We start from the raw sequence: 16,050 nt of genomic DNA on the forward strand, positions 1-16,050 counted from the left end.
TATATATATTTATATATATATACTTGCCATTTTTTGAACATGACTGTAGCAAGCAAGCTACATAAGTGACAAGTTCAAAGCAGAACAAAGCTGTCTAATATTTTAAATATATTTTTTCAATTCAATTTGCTTTATTGGTATGAATGTTTGTAAAACAATATTGCCAAAGCCTCAGATACAATTAAATGATGATATAACAAGAAAAAATCAAACAAGACAAGTATATATTATTATACACATATATTTATACATTTTGTGGTTATTTTTATTATTGATTTAAAAAGCCACTTGTTGTGTAGTCATCTCCCAGAGTCACATGATCATAAAAAAAATATTGATTTATTTGTATTATGATTTCACAATTTGCCTCAGCTGTGGACACTACATCTAAAAAATATTGGTAACTACTCTGTCAGAATATTTTATCCACATTTATGGGGGGAAAAGGCCAGAAATAGAACTACATTTTTTTTTTTGTTACAAAATCAATACAGTCCGGTCTCCAGCTGACCGATATCCGCCTCCTGATTGGTTTAGCCTCGAACACGTGACTTGAGAGGAAGTGATTTCGCCAATCGTGTACCCTTGGATAGCTGTTAGACTCTCATATCAGTCATATCGTGCACTATTTGCCAGGTTTTTGTTTCAGTTTGCTGTCTCTGGCCTTTTTGTCTGTTTCCTGCTGCTGTGACGTGTTTACGTCGTCGCCGAGTTACGTTCACCTCCGTTTGTTTCAGCAGCGCGCGACTTGAGCTGCAGCACCTGGCTGAAGTTGCTCTAAGGTTGCTCTGAGGTTGCTCTGAGGTTGCTCTGAGGTTTGAGTGTCGCTGCAAACATGAACACGTTGGTGACAAAATTAGACTACAAATGGATTATTGTCACCTTGAGGCAACCTTGGACAGCAGCTCTGGCAGTTTCTAAGGTAAATCACGTGGTTTTATTACCACCTGCGTTTTGTAATTATGACAGTGTCAGTGCCAGCGTTTCTGAACTAGCTCGGTTGTTGCATCATATTTCATATTTTATCTTTATATGTTCCCGCGGATCCTTAAAGTCTTAAAATGCATTGAATTCATTCATTTAAAAGTTAGTCATTAATTAGTATTAAATGATTTCTTCAAAAGTCCTAAAAATGCTCAGACATATGCAGTGGGATTTTATGAATCCTTGTTTTCTGACACTGCACTGTAAAATCTCAAAAAAATATTCATAATAATTGATATTATTAATGTATATTATTAATGTTTATAATTATTATAATTAATACTTTTATATATATATCCATTTTCCATGGGTAAACTAAATAGACACTGTTATGATACAATATGTTTATTTTCCATGTGCTCCACTCAACAAATGTTTTTTTTTTTGTTTTGTTTTGTTTTTAACAGACCACTTGAATTACAATATGCTCAAAGTTTAATATGAAAACTATGCCAGCTTTAATATACTTTTACTATAACCAAGTTTTGCAGTATAGAATTTGTAACTATGGTGGAGTATTTGTACCTCAAAGTATTACCATTTATCTTTCAAACAAACTGAGTACTCTGATGTGTCCTCAGGTCCAACTCTCCACAATTCCTCCTGAACCTGTCATCCCCTCTAAGAAGCCCTTCAAAGTGGAGCTGGTTGGTGGAAAGCGTTACGCGTGGTGCACTTGCGGACACAGCAAAAAACAGGTACAACCATTTTTTGATCTCATGTTGCATCACTCCTGTCTGAAGTACACGCTCTGTATATTCTCTGATCACATCATTATTTTTCAGCCTTTCTGCGATGGAGCCCACAAAACCAAAGCCAAAGGCCTGTCCCCGCTACGCTTTGTCCCAGAGAAAGACGCCACAGTTTGGTTGTGTGGTTGTAAGTACACAAACAACCCACCATACTGCGACGGCACACACAAGCAGGATTTCATTGTATCTGCCCCGCTGCACGACCCGGCCGACCCTTGATAAGGAAGGTAGTCTCTGAAGTGAGCATTAATGCTGCTATTGAGTTCACTTTTCTGTAAATCAGTGCACTCAAGAAAGCAGCACAAACTGATCAATCATGACAATTGTTTGAATCTTTCGTCTTGTCACTATTTCTCTCAGTACTTTACAGAGAAGAGAGTGGCAATGAAAAAGTTAACACCACAGCCCTCATTTGTCCTGCTGTCTGTCTTTTCTATGAATAAGACAATGCTGCTTTAACAACAGGGCTGGATGTTATGATTATATACTGTGATATAATAGAGGTTTTTGCACATTTTACCTGCTGTTTATATGGAGGTGGCTAAAAGATGTTTGTTATATCAGCCCACTGTGGGCGATGTTGCTAATAAACAGCAATGGAAGTCCATATAAAAAGCTGTTAAAGATGAGATGTACTTGTATTATGTTTGTCGAGGTTTTACACTGTGAAATGTGTTCATGATGCAATATTTATTTTCATCTCATAGTCAGCATTAAGGTGTCATAGTGCAAAAAACTGAAGCTCACTCCATGAAGTCTTTTTTGAGATATATTTATATGCATTTAATTTATATAAAGATATAAACAGTATATGGAATTTTGTTGGGTTGACCTAATTATTTATAATAATGCTGTAAAAATAAGAAAAAAACTAAAAAAAAACAAAACCCTGACCTGGTTGAGTTGTTGGCTGAGTGCAGACTGGTAACACCCCATAATGTACACAAACTCTTCTCTAGTGGACAAATCTTTAATACTGGGAATGTGTTATACTATGTAAAAATGGTTTAAAAAATGGATAAACATAACTAGAGACCATCTTGCATTGGCACCAGCTGTTTATGTTGCAATGGAAGACATGAGAGACGTGAGTTTGGTGAAACAGGTTAATTATTAGGTATTATTTGCCCTAGATTGTGCTCAGTCAGTGGACAGGTTTATTGAAATGGGGACAACTGATCTGCAACTTCAGATAAATGTCGGGCAGCCCCCCCCGTGCTCGAACCACGCCCATCCTCCATCTCTGCCCTCATTGTGATTTCAGCTACACATCTTTAAAGCAGCCGAGGCGAATCACAGTAACTACGCAAGTTTAGCAAAAAAAAGTTCTGACTGTCCAGACAAGTGTTATAGGTAGAAAAGTGGTAATGCATTTATTAAATAAGTATTCATAAAGTCAATTTTACATTTAAAAATCATGATCACTGATTTATCCTATGACCCTGAAAATGCACAAAACTGTAGTCACTGTACTCTGCCTCTGTATTATTTTAAACAACTATGCAAAAGTTTAAAGTGCAGTAACTACAGTTTTAGTGTTTTTTTTTCCTTCTTTTTCAACATGAAGAAAACTGTTTTCATTTCTTACAAAATTAAATTATTCATTAATGATGCCTGTGTTAAAAGTAGTACAAGAGAACATTTTAAGCAACCCTCAAACAAGATTCTGTCAAATATTCACTTCATCAGGTTTGACCTAAATTTAGATTGCATATCTCTCTATTGCCATTGTCACGTAATCAGTTATTTTGCATTGGCGTCATCCTTGTTCTCTCTGTCCTAATATGCGTACTACAATTTTACTTTATCACAGAAGAATCCCAAAACTCTGGGTACCCAAAGCAGAGCATAGTAACTATTTTTACTGCAGTTTGTCTTGGATTTATTTGTAGTTTATGCAATTTTTAATCCCCTTTTTCTCCAGCACAAAAACAAGATCAAACCAGGACATTTTATCACAAGATAGAATACATCCAAAAGTTTAATAAAAGTCCCAACTCAGTTTTGACTAAAACTGTAGTCACTGCAGTTAGACTTTGTTTGGCACCTGTAACGGTTTCTGACTGCTTCTTGCACATTTGTGACTCTTTATTGCATCAAAATCTGTCATCAGGTACTCACCGAGCACTTTATCATGGGCCGTATCTGGACCGCGAGCCACAAATTGAATATCAGTAAAGAGAAGACACTGAGTGTATGTATCATCCACCGGGTCGCTTTCTACTTGAGCTACTATCACTTTGTAAATGCCTGAACAGTGAATATCTGCCAGAATCACAAGTGTGTAGATTCGAATAGTTTTAACTTAATTCCAGATTTTTTTAAATGGGAGACGAGATGTTTGTTTGCCGGCTGATTTTTCATCTCCAGACACCGTCACTGTTTCACATTCATCCTGATGCTGACAGAGAATATATATATATATATAGAATCATAAACAGGAGAGTCAGGTCAGAAAAACCTAGTAAGTAAACATTTTTATTGACCTAAAACATGCACATATGGCTGATAAAAAAGTATCATTGTTTGTTGAAAAGAAACAAAAGGAATGTTGAAATTGATGGAACTACAACATACATGGCCAAATATTCAAATCCCTTTTGAGTTCTTCGACTGCCACGAGAGAAAGATCACGGTCTGCTGACAAACGTCTGCTCGGGAGAGTTGCGGTAGTGCTTGAACATTTTGTAAATATAAATGCTTCTCCTCTTGGAAAATACCTGCGGTATGGATTGTGTGATCTGACCTTAACAAAGTGCATCAACAGTTTAATGTACCTGTGTTACCTGATGAGCTGTTGGCTTTTACTGAACACTTATACAGCAGTTATTAACATGACTGTTCAAAGGCAAGGATTCGATTTTTTTTCTTTACATCCGACTCGTGCAGCGATCACCACTGCGACGCCTTTCAGCATTTAGTCTTGTGTGTTACGGAGCCAAATCGATGTTGATGGAGCTACAGTATGGAAATGAAACAGACCCACTGCATATACAATACAAAACGATTACAATATCTTGTATAAAAGATAAGTTTATACATATGTATGCACACATGCTCACATTTGATACATACTGTACAGTTTGTATGTGTGCACTGTTCTAGTCTAACACACATAAACACACACACTCACTTACATACATACAAGTGTCTATTTGGCTGCACTTTTCAGTCCTTCCTGCTGAAAGAAAACTGTAATCTGCCTCCTGTTTGTCCGAAGAGAAGAAGAAGGTTCAAACTCGTCTTTTTGTAGAAATCAAGAAGGGAGCAATTCAAACACTGTCCTCCCTGCTGCCCCGTATGCACGTTAGGTCGTCGGGGGCAAACCGCTTTTGTCGCCTCCCCTCGCCTCCTCTTTGCCGGCCCCAGAGCTCGTGCCGTTGACAGTCACCTTCCGGGCGTTGGCGCCCTGTTTGGAGGCGAGGGTGTGTCGCTGAGAGTTGTTGGGCACAGTGGTACCGTTGGAGCTTTGGATGGCGGGGTTGTGGGACGCGGGGCTGGACTGTGAGGAGGCTCGGGGCGGCTGGGCTGCAGCAGGACTGTGGACTTTGTCGCTCTGGGAGTCGCTCTCCGACGTCGGGCTGGTGTTGACGCCGTCAGAGTGGCCCGGGGCGGCAGACTGGGACGGCCTCCTGCGCTTCCGATTGGGTTTGACCAGATACTGCAGAGGGATGGGTCCAGTCTGCACAGAGACACGGGGAGGAATGTAACGGAGTACATTTACTCAAGTGTGACATTTAAGTACACATTTGAGTATTTTCTTTTCATGCTATTTTGTATTTTAACATTTTAGAGGGAATTACTGGATTTTTTTTAACTACATTTGTCTGACAGCTTTAGTTACTTTACAGAATAAGAGTTTTGCGCTAAAAACTTAAACATTTAGAAAATATGTTTTGTTAGATATAAATGACAAAGTAAAACTGAAACAATTAGTAGATTAATCAGTTAGCTGATTAAGAAAATTTTAATTGCCAACTATTTTGATAAACATTTTGTTTTTTCCCCTTTTTTTATTATTATTTTTTGTTATATTTCATTTATATTTATTTTCAGTTTTTCTAAAATAATTTTGAGTTTTGGAGTTTTTTTTCTCTATTTTGAACTGACCTACTTTTTCTTTTTTTTTAAAGAGATATTTTTTGGCTTTTTTGGCCTTTATTGGATAGGACAGAGAGTAAGTGTGAAAGGGGGAGAGAGAAGGATGAAATGCAGCAAAAGGCTGGAGTCGACCCTGCGACCGCTATGACGAGGACTCAGCCTCCGTAGATGGGGCGCCTGCTCTATCCACTGATCCACCGATGCCTCAAACTGTACTACTTTTGTTTTAAAACACACTATCTAAAGGCTGACCCAAATTAAAGATTTTTCAGACCTTAAAAAATGTTGAAAATGGTAGAGACCCCACACATAGTGACAAATCAAACAGCAAAAACAGCACATCACACACCAACACAGCGTTTCCCAAACCTCTGCTGGAGCACCACTAGTCCTGCACGGCTGAATTAAATGACCAGCTTGTTGCCAAACAGCTTCAGGAGTTTGTAACGAGCTGATCGTTTGAATCAGCTGTGCTGGAGCACAGAGAGATCATGCAGGACAAGTGATACTCAGGAGAAGTTAGGGAGACACTGCACTCACAGATTTCATTCACAGACAACCAGAGTCCCGACTCTCACAACCGTGAATCTAGCAAATCTCTCACAGTCGGATGGGACTTCAGAGTAAACAAACACGGCGGACGACGAGCATGTGGAGCCAGATGACCAGAAGCAGCTACTTCTTACAAAAAATTCACAAAGAAAGGAAAGAAATGTGGATGAAGTCATGGAGGAGGTGTGACCAAAGACTGTACATGTTACAGTGGGTGCTGAAGGTGAGTACATTTTTAATGAAATCATATTTGATATTAAATCAAAACCTTCTGAGTTTCACAGGAGCGGTCTATTCTGGGGTTCCCTCCTCACAACAAAACATCTAATCTTAAATACTGAACATGTTGAATTTTTCTGCAGACCTGGAAAATCAGACCAGTGCAGGACTAATTCTGTTCTATTATTTCTGTGCAGAAAATATTCCCAAACAAAGCTGCAATTTAATCCAGTCAAAGTAACACTGGCTAAAATCTATAGGCATATATACTACACTGCAGGGCGCCAGTTATCAATTATTTCATGCAGCAAAGTGACGTTTCGAGCAAGACGGCTCTTCTTCAGGGTAGATTTACACTGCGAGACACCACATTAAATATGTACGTGAACAGTCATGTGACCAATCACATGAACATGATGTTTCAAAATACACGTCAATAAGTACATACCAATAAACAATTACACACAAAATACATGTGTAAATGTGTGGAAATATTGTATATACATATTGTACCTGTTAGTTCATTTATTATCTGATGAAAAAATATATACAGTTGACATTCAATCGCTGTCTATAACTATGTATATATATATATGTATATATATTTATTAAGATTTTAATCAATTAATGAAACAGTAAAAAAAATAATAAATCTAGTCTGATAAAGGGCTGTCTTGCTTGAAACGTCACTTGGTGCATTAAATAAGGGATAACTTTTTTTGCCTTTTTACTATTTACTAATGTTTGGTTCAGGACCTGCTCCGAATTTGGATTGAATGTGCGAGCATACACTTGCTTCTAATAACTATGGTGCCCATGTGTTTTAAGACATTCGAAATTATGGAGCATTCTTTAAAAACTGATGGAAAATGTGGAGAGTATTTTGACTTTGGTCTTTTCATGAGATTTGTTAACAATAACAAATACAAAGTACATCACCAGCCTCATCCTTTAACATACCCTTGTCCAAATATCAATTATTTCTATTTACCAAAACATAATCAACAAAGAGGGAGTTTGAAATCAGCGAGAGTTGACATCACATATCCTGACATCAGTCTCAGTTAAAAAGGATTATGAGCTCACTTCACGATATTGCGATGTCTACAAGAAAGTCAACATAAAATGGGAGTTTACAGCAAATGGTCAACCACGTTAATGTATACACCTCCAATACAATCAATAAGATGAATGACTGATGATTTTTGTTGGAGGATCGGGCCACTGTAGCAGCAGCATGAAATATAAAACATACAACTTAAACAAAATTAGCAGAAATGAAAAAAAGCAACAAAAATAAAGTATTGTGTGGAAATCTGTAACAATGTGTGTTACATCCTGTTTTAATACTGACACAAATTGTGTTTGAGTTTCTCTGTCTAAAACCAAAGACCACAGGACCATCTATATGTTAACAGGAGCAGCTCCCATTGGCTGTCTGTTACATAAATCTATTCTATAATTCAGGTTTGTTTAATATTTGCGGTCAACAGTGGAAGGTATGAAAGCTGTGACTCACTCTTCTCCACTCATAGAAGTAGGCGATATCCATTAGTGTGTAGTAGTCCTTCAAGGGCTCATCTCCATACAACACCTCCACCTGTAACACACAGTCCAAAACCACTTAACACAATGTGACCAGCAGAAAAACAGCCATCTGACAGAGCTTTACTTTCAAATGTTTACTGTCTTCTTTCACAGGTTTGGATCTGCTGTACTGCAGTTTGTCCTGACGGGTGATGAAGGATTCAGTTCAACCAGCGTGGGTTTTTCCGAGGCTGATACCAGTGATTTAGGCTAAAGCTCGGGTAAGAAAAATGTAACAATATTTTTTTCTTGTTTAAAATCAAACCACTACTTATTTGCTGAATTACATTCCATGCTCGAAAAGGAGGAGAATACCTGATTTTACCAGCCCCTTCCTCAAAAATAAATCAACAAATAGAAATGGCTGGTCTGTCTGTCAGTTACTTAGCAGTAAACAAAAAAAAAAAAATCACCATTAAAAAAAAAAAAAAGCATTACATGGTGACTTCAAATTGTGTAATTATTTGTACATATTTTTGAACTGAAAGATAATGATATTACCATTTAAATCTAATAAATTCCACAGTTTGACACCACATAATTAAATACACATTCGCTCTAAAGTAGTTTGTGCATACTGATGTTTAGAATTAAATTTCCTTGTATGATATAACATAAAGCCACCATTGAAATCAGCGTGGTGCACGGTGAAAGACTGTTATCACAGCTTTACTTTGCAGTTTTGGTGAAACTAAAGCGAGCGCCGACGTCCCATCCTGCTTCCAGACACGCGTTTGTTCTAGTGGCCTCAATTACTTTTGCATAAAAGCTGAAAACATGGCTCTGAGTTTTGTGATTGTATCTCAAGGTAAGTGGTCCTGCTGTGCTTTGAGTACGCCATCATTTGAACAAAGATGAGACTGTCAGCGTGCAGTAACATCACTTCCAAAAAGGTTTTCATTAAGGGGCATTAAAAAGGGAAGCAGAGACAATTTGTGAGTGTTGTAAAAGCAGCACTGGAGCCAATTCTGTTTCTCAGGTCGACAGGTGCAAAAATAAATACCATTTTTAAATAATTCCCATTATTGTGAAGGTCCCTTTGTACCTTAAAGGAGCAGTGTGTAGGATTTTGGGGATCTATTTGATTTGTCATAGCAATTAAAGCACAGGTGTAATTAATAACATCAGTATGACTCTATTCCACGGAGCTGAGCGAGTCCAAGGTCCCTGCATTTATGCCTCATTTTCACTACATGATTCGGCTCGACTCAACTTTTGGTGCGAGGTCATTTGTCAATTTTATTATCCAGTGCAGACAGAACTTCCTCAGTGTAGGCGGCATTGACAGCTGACTGTTATCATCAACTCGCTGGATCCCTTCACCAGCAACAATGTCTGCACTTAGACAATTTTACAGCATAGTGAACAATGTTTATCACATAGATTTGCGGGCTTCTATTTTTCAAAAATGGGGTGGAGTTAATAAAAAACGGCGATCTCTTTTGACGGTAGTGTGATTATCTGAAAGTGGCAGGTTTGTGCAGATATCGCATGTCATATAAGTGATGATTCTAGTGACAATCAATCGCAAAATTTTTTTTTAAAAAATCCCCCCCCAAAAAAATCACAGGTAGTATCCACAACTTTTGTGGATGGAAAATCGAAAAAACAAACACACACACAAAAAAATGGTGAGTCCAGTTGATTAGTCATGCCGTATCATGCAGTCGAAATACAACATTAATGAAACAGAGCCATTATTTTGAAGTGCTTTTCCTGCTATGACCCATCAAAATCTCTCCCTCTTTCTCTTGCGTTTTAAAGCAGTATTATGTGATTTTTTTGGCAACCTATGGGTAGCAGCACAACCTGTAAACAGAACAATAAGATAACATTTGCTGTTATTATTATTATGCTGAAGGTGTTGGCAAAGAGTTGCCTTTTCACTCGTCAAACAGATACAGAGTGACGTAAGCATTCATTTAGAGGCTTGTTTGCGTCAAACTGATGAAAACAAGCTCAATATTTACCCTTTTGCTATGTTTTTGATCTAACAACTCCTGAGAATAATCTGGTTCTTTAGCTGCTTTTGCGCCACCATGTTTACCAGTTAGAAGCTAACTTTGTCTTCCATATGATGCTGGGAAGTTGGTGCTCAATGAGTTTATCAGCTTTTTCACTAAAAACAGCTGTTTGCCGCTGCTGAAAAGTGCAGTAAAAAAGTTTTGTGCAGCCAAAGATACTCTACAGTAGATACCTTATTACAAGCTGCACGAATGATTAAAAATGCTTCCAGTCTTTCAAGTGTACGTGATCGTCTCTTCCCCACATACCCAAACCTCATTTGGAAATGTTGTAGGGTCAATGTGAAATAGTAATAGTAAGACTAATTTTGCAGCTCCTTTTTTTCTGCTAGCTTGATTTCTGATATCAACCGACGTCAGTTGTTGCCAAATCTTGTGAGAGTATGTTGCAAAAACTAATGTTTTTGTACATCCATCGCCATGCTTCTTGGAATGTAATCGCAAGAAAAGTCGCATAACATCACTCAATGGTAATGCAGTCATCTCGCAATTCAGTTTCATCGAAATTTGAAAATATTGCTTACATTTTGCGCAAATCTGTGTTGGAAACCCACACACAGATACAGGAAATTAATCTAAAGTGGGCTGCCTCGGTTTATCAAAGGTCTCTGGTGTAGCTTTAATGATTTGCACTTTTTTGCAGTTTGTGCACACAGGATGTGTCTCTGTTATGTGCACTGACAGCTCACATATCAAAGTACTGATTGCCAAATCTCTTTTAAAGCTGACAAATGCATGCAACATAATATGATCCACTTTTGTGGCCGTGTTTGCTACTGTGATTAAGTTACTTTACAGTTAAAAGTCCTTTTTACATGAGACACATTTATATTACCGTGGCTAACCTCTAAAGCTTGTCATGCAATCAATTCAGTGAGAGTTGTTGTGTTTAGGTACAAAGTGTCCAATTACCCGATAGTTGTTGGGAATATCCATCTTGCTTCGGAGGAACTTTGCTAAGTGCATGACGGACATGGCTGCTGGGCACTGCAGGAACCGTTTACCGTTGGACTGAGAACAAAGAAGAGTGCAGAGAGGGGGGGGGGGCACATAAATCCAGGCTGAAGACCAGAAAACCACATTAAACGTGAAGTGTGTAGGCTTCAACTACTGATTTCACCCCACAGCTAAAAATCAGGCTTTACCTTGTCTCCCTCCATCTCTGAATGCTGCCTCTCGTTATTTCTGCAGGCAAATATTAAAAAACAAAAGAAAAGGTGTTAAAAAATAATTGACAGGTCTTTCCACAAAAACAGAAAACCAAATTCAGAGAGACATAACGCAGGTGTGTGAGTGTTCATGGAGTTCTTGCTCTCTCTTATTAATTTCTCTACATAATTCCTGGGGCTTCAGTTGTATATTTAAGTTATTTGACTCCTTTTTGCATGATCAGATAATTACATTTCATTGTTTTTACACCTGTTTCAGCATGGACTTTCCAGTAAACAGACCCAAGATTAAGAATTCTCACCGCTCTTTTTTTGTAAAAAACGGGAAATGATTGACTCACTTGTTCCTCTCGTAGAACTGTATGGACAGACTGATGATTTCATCCTCAGCTATGTTAAACGTCTCCACCACTTCCCCTGGTTCCAGCACACGATTCTCTGCGTAGAAGTCCCGCCTCCGTTTCATCTCATCTGGGATCAGAAAACAGAAGTGTCAGCTGGCAAAGAAATTCTTCATAAAATGGGTAATAATGATGAAAGAATGAGAGCTTGCTTCTGGTCTTACCTTTGAATAACCCTGGAACAAGCTTATATACAATATCTTGTAGAGTTTTGTCTGCTCTGGAAAAGGAAAGACAAATTTCACGTAAATAAGCATGATACTCATTGCATTCAGATGTGTCTGAAGAATCAAAATACATACATTTCCTCTTGTCTGTTCTGCTTTTTCACAATCTAGACTGTTTTGCTGTGAGTTGCCGAGTGTTGGACATATCCCAGTAGAGACGTCTGCCTTCTCTTCAAAGCGATGGAATTAGATGTCACTCGCCAAAAATACATTTTAAAACAACTTAACAGCAATGTCTCTTTCCAGAAATCATAACCCTCAAGATAACCTTGTTTTGAGCAGTTTCACGTGGGAACTATTTTCTCTCTACCAAACTACACTTGGGAACCACAACACCTCACAGAAGGAAGCGTGCCTCAGTGTGAGACAGACTCACTGAGATGTAAACATTAATGGCGTCCTCCTCGGCTGAGCTGTAACGTTAGCCATCTCAGTGGCGCTTTGCGAGCTCGCAGTAAATGCACGCCTCCTCCTAAATGATGATGCTGTTGGCAGTTTGGTAGAAAGAAAAGAGTTCCTACATGAAACTGCTCTCCATAAGGTCTGTGGATTATCTTGAGTAACCGGGTCAGGATTTCTGGAAAGAGACATTGCTGTTGAGTTTTGAGCACTACAAGCAGAGTGCCATCTGGTTCCATTAAGCCCTGTTCCCACTGGACAAAAATCCCACTAGCATCTGGTTTTTGTATTTAATTAAAGGTTAAGATCCGCATTTACTACCAAGGAAAACAATTCTGCGGTAGTCACACTTTTGTCGGCTTCAGCTCCGATCGGTTCTGATCAGCAGTGATGGACATGCAAAACCCAGGCAGACGCGCTGATTTTAGCCCCTTTACTGGCATGATCCAAAGACAGGATAGTTTTTGTGTTTAAAAACCCATATACGCATGCTATTTTTTGGTACAAGAAGGACCTCATTGGAGAACGAGGCAGATATCTCCAACACTCAACAACTCACACCAAACTACCTTCGTAAACAGTTTTATAGTAGGTAAGAGGAAAAATATGCATTTTTGATTTTTGGGTGAATTGTTGCTCCAAAACAAAAAAAAATACCTGATAAAATCCCTCCAAACTTACCTGATGCTGAGCTGCGGACACGTCTTGTGAACCTGAACGTCACATCGAGGGCAGAACTTATTTGTCTCCAGGAAGGCAACAATGCAAGTTTTACAAACTGAACAGAGAGAGAAGACAGACTGAAAAACTGCTCTGAATCACACACAGTGTCAGTGTGACGTTCATGAACACATACAACATAGAATAATACTATTTAAGATTCTACAACAGAGTTAAATCTACATCTCAGACACAGCATTAACCAAAACATACATACTACGCATGCATAACATTATTATTGTGCACACAGATGCTCCCATAAGTTCATATAAAGCTGATTTCAAACACTGAGGTGGGGTCAAAGTGGACGCTCACCTCCCTACAACCACAACATGAGCAGCAGCTCAGCTAAATGTGCATTCAGCTGTGCAGTCTGTGCTAATTTCATGCTTATGGAAAACACTTTGCATGCATGTGAGGTGAACTTACAGGAGTGCAGGCACTCTACGATGGTTGTAGCATCAATTAAGTAACCAGCGCACAGTGGGCATGTGAGGTGTGGATTCAGATCTGTGATTTTAATCCGGTTGGGCTGCATTTTATCCATCTGGACAGATCTGCAGAGGAAACACACAGCAACATGAGAGGTTTGCTATTCACCAGGAGCCTATGTGGATGTGCTTGCTAAGACTATTAGGTTTTTCCCATATGGTGAATGAGTGGCTGCCACAGTGCTCCCTCAGACAATGTCTGCAGCTCGCCCTTGGGACAGCAGGTTGTGAAACCACAACAAAGAGAGCTGCTGGCCAACAAAAACAACTATAATGACATGTTGTAGCGGTGAATAACGTGTGCGGAGCAGCAGCCGTGCAGCTAAATGCAGGCTGTGTGCTGGTACACAGCAGCCGACTATTGAATCGCCCCTGTGTGGCCTCATCTTGTGCATCAGCTCCGCTCCTCGAGCAGCGGACCAACAAAAGAGCGTTTCCATTTCCCCGGAGCTCCGCCGTCCGACCGGGCACCACCACCCAACACATCCCGACAAAACACCTCCACTGAGGGGGGTGCACAGCCACAGAAAATCACCCTGGTACACAAAGCAGCCATCTTAAATTCACTGACAGGGCTGTATCAGGAGGCGAACAAGAGAGACTCAAAATGTGACACCGTGCACTTTGTGTGCGCCTCAGCAAACAGCGGCGCGAGGAGCCCGATAAAGAGCGATCACCGATGCTTCGGTCCTACCTGATCAGACATAAAAGTTTCCCTCTCCTCCCAACGAGGATCCAGGTAAATTATTTGGACTTGGCCAGAATTTGCAGCAGCGCCAGAAAATGGCTTTTTTCAGCACCGTCAGAGGACTGCCCATTTTGGATCACGTGATATTATTTTGTCGCCTCGTTCACGGGGCATACAGGGGTATCCTCTGCAGGCTGCAGGCCCTGCTCACTTTTTTACACACTCATCTCTTCTGCACCGGCCCGCCATTATATTTATCTTTCCTTTTTATAATTTTATCTTTGTTTATAAATTAATTTAAACGAGCTGCACGGGAGATGGATCAGCCACGCCCTCTGCTTGTCTCTCTTATATTGTATATAATTTGGTCTGCATTATTCAGAGAGGCCCTGCAGGCCTCACATCCCGGGGCCCGAGCTGTGGGTTGGCCCACAAAGACGTGTGGAATTTAATTGGGTATTTGCAAGTCTTGTTGCATTTCAGCAATTTTTTTCAAACGTAAAAAAAATCGTATATTAATATCAGAAGTGATAGATAGATTTCCTGGGACACGTTATAGTTGTTTGATCATCCATTTGAAACCTTAGCAAATTGACTTTTTTTTTTTTCAAAAAACATGGGAGGAAGGCAATGAGCAACTTAAGAAATGGCCCAAAAATTTGCAAAAAAAGTTAAAAGAAAACTGCCTGAAAAGAAGTGGAAAAAAAGAAAAGTAAGAACAATCAAATAAGAAAATGACTTGGAAAAAAGTGGTACATTTAAATTAAATGGCTTGGATTTTTTTTGTAACATAATTTAAAATAAAGTTTTCTCAACATCATTTTTTTGTAAAAAGAACAAACAAACAAAAAACAATTTGATACATGATACAAGTTATTATTTGGATCATGTATCAAATTAACCTTTTAACTCTGAGATTAGAAATCTATTTTTGCAGCTACCAATAAAAGCAGCCATAGGTGTCGATTTCAGAGGGGGGCAAGAGAGACATGCTCCCCTAAATATTTAGAACATGTGCTATAGAGGCTTTTTCAACATACCAAAGTTCCCAGGCCACTCAGTCTGCAAGGTATCTCTGTTTTGACTTATGATCCGATTCAATTTATGAAATCCAAGTACTCACGTGAGACAGGAAAAACTATTTGAAAATAAAAAACAAAAACACAGCAAGCTAAATCCTTCCAAAATCACATCTTGTCTGTTTCACTACCAACTTGATGTCCTATTCCTAGGTAATCTCACATATCACTTGTTATTGTGCACTATAGCACTGCATGACACAATACAGCACAGTCAAAACTTGTAACCTCATGAGGGCTTCTTCAACCACAGTGTCATGACATTTTCCTTTGTCATGCGCACTGAACTCACAGCACCATACCTTTGGTAAATAATTTCTATGATAGATAATGTTAATATAAACATAACCTTAACTACTATGCACACTATTCAAAATATAAAGAAACTGTTAGGTAAATTAAAATAATATCAGAACCTATGTCATATGTAAGATACCAAAACAAACATTTTTACCAAGTATAAATATGTGATAAAGTGACTCTTACATGTGGATTTTGCCTCCTCAAATTAACATGACAGTAGCTGAGGACTTTTATTTTGACAATATTTAAGACATTTACACCATAAATTGGTGCAAATAAGGCAGCACAAATTGATGCATAAAATATCTAAAATTCAGGAAATTAAGTGTTTGATGCTCAACATTTTCTGGCAGC

At 38.8% G+C, this 16,050-nt stretch overlaps 2 protein-coding genes across 2 annotated transcripts; one reads left to right on the forward strand and one right to left on the reverse strand.

Moving 5' to 3' along the window:
- Positions 1–523: 523 nt before the first annotated feature.
- LOC148190021 (uncharacterized) lies at positions 524–2,740 on the forward strand. Its single transcript, XM_088072824.1, has 3 exons — positions 524–922; positions 1,566–1,682; positions 1,770–2,740. Exons 1-3 carry the CDS (start codon positions 836–838, stop codon positions 1,953–1,955), a joined length of 390 nt encoding a protein of 129 aa, XP_087928950.1. The 5' UTR covers positions 524–835; the 3' UTR covers positions 1,956–2,740.
- A 1,456-nt stretch (positions 2,741–4,196) lies between these two features.
- LOC121942453 (polycomb complex protein BMI-1-B-like) lies at positions 4,197–14,471 on the reverse strand. Its single transcript, XM_042485668.2, has 9 exons — positions 14,321–14,471; positions 13,565–13,692; positions 13,097–13,193; positions 11,954–12,009; positions 11,730–11,859; positions 11,365–11,404; positions 11,132–11,230; positions 8,128–8,208; positions 4,197–5,418 (listed from the first exon to the last, which is right to left on the reverse strand). Exons 2-9 carry the CDS (start codon positions 13,680–13,682, stop codon positions 5,044–5,046), a joined length of 996 nt encoding a protein of 331 aa, XP_042341602.1. The 5' UTR covers positions 13,683–13,692; positions 14,321–14,471; the 3' UTR covers positions 4,197–5,043.
- Between the last annotated feature and the right edge of the window lie 1,579 nt (positions 14,472–16,050).

This window comes from Plectropomus leopardus, chromosome 3 (assembly GCF_026936395.1).
Source record: "Plectropomus leopardus strain MGB_pleo_1.0 chromosome 3, ASM2693639v1, whole genome shotgun sequence".
NCBI lineage: Eukaryota > Metazoa > Chordata > Actinopteri > Perciformes > Serranidae > Plectropomus > Plectropomus leopardus.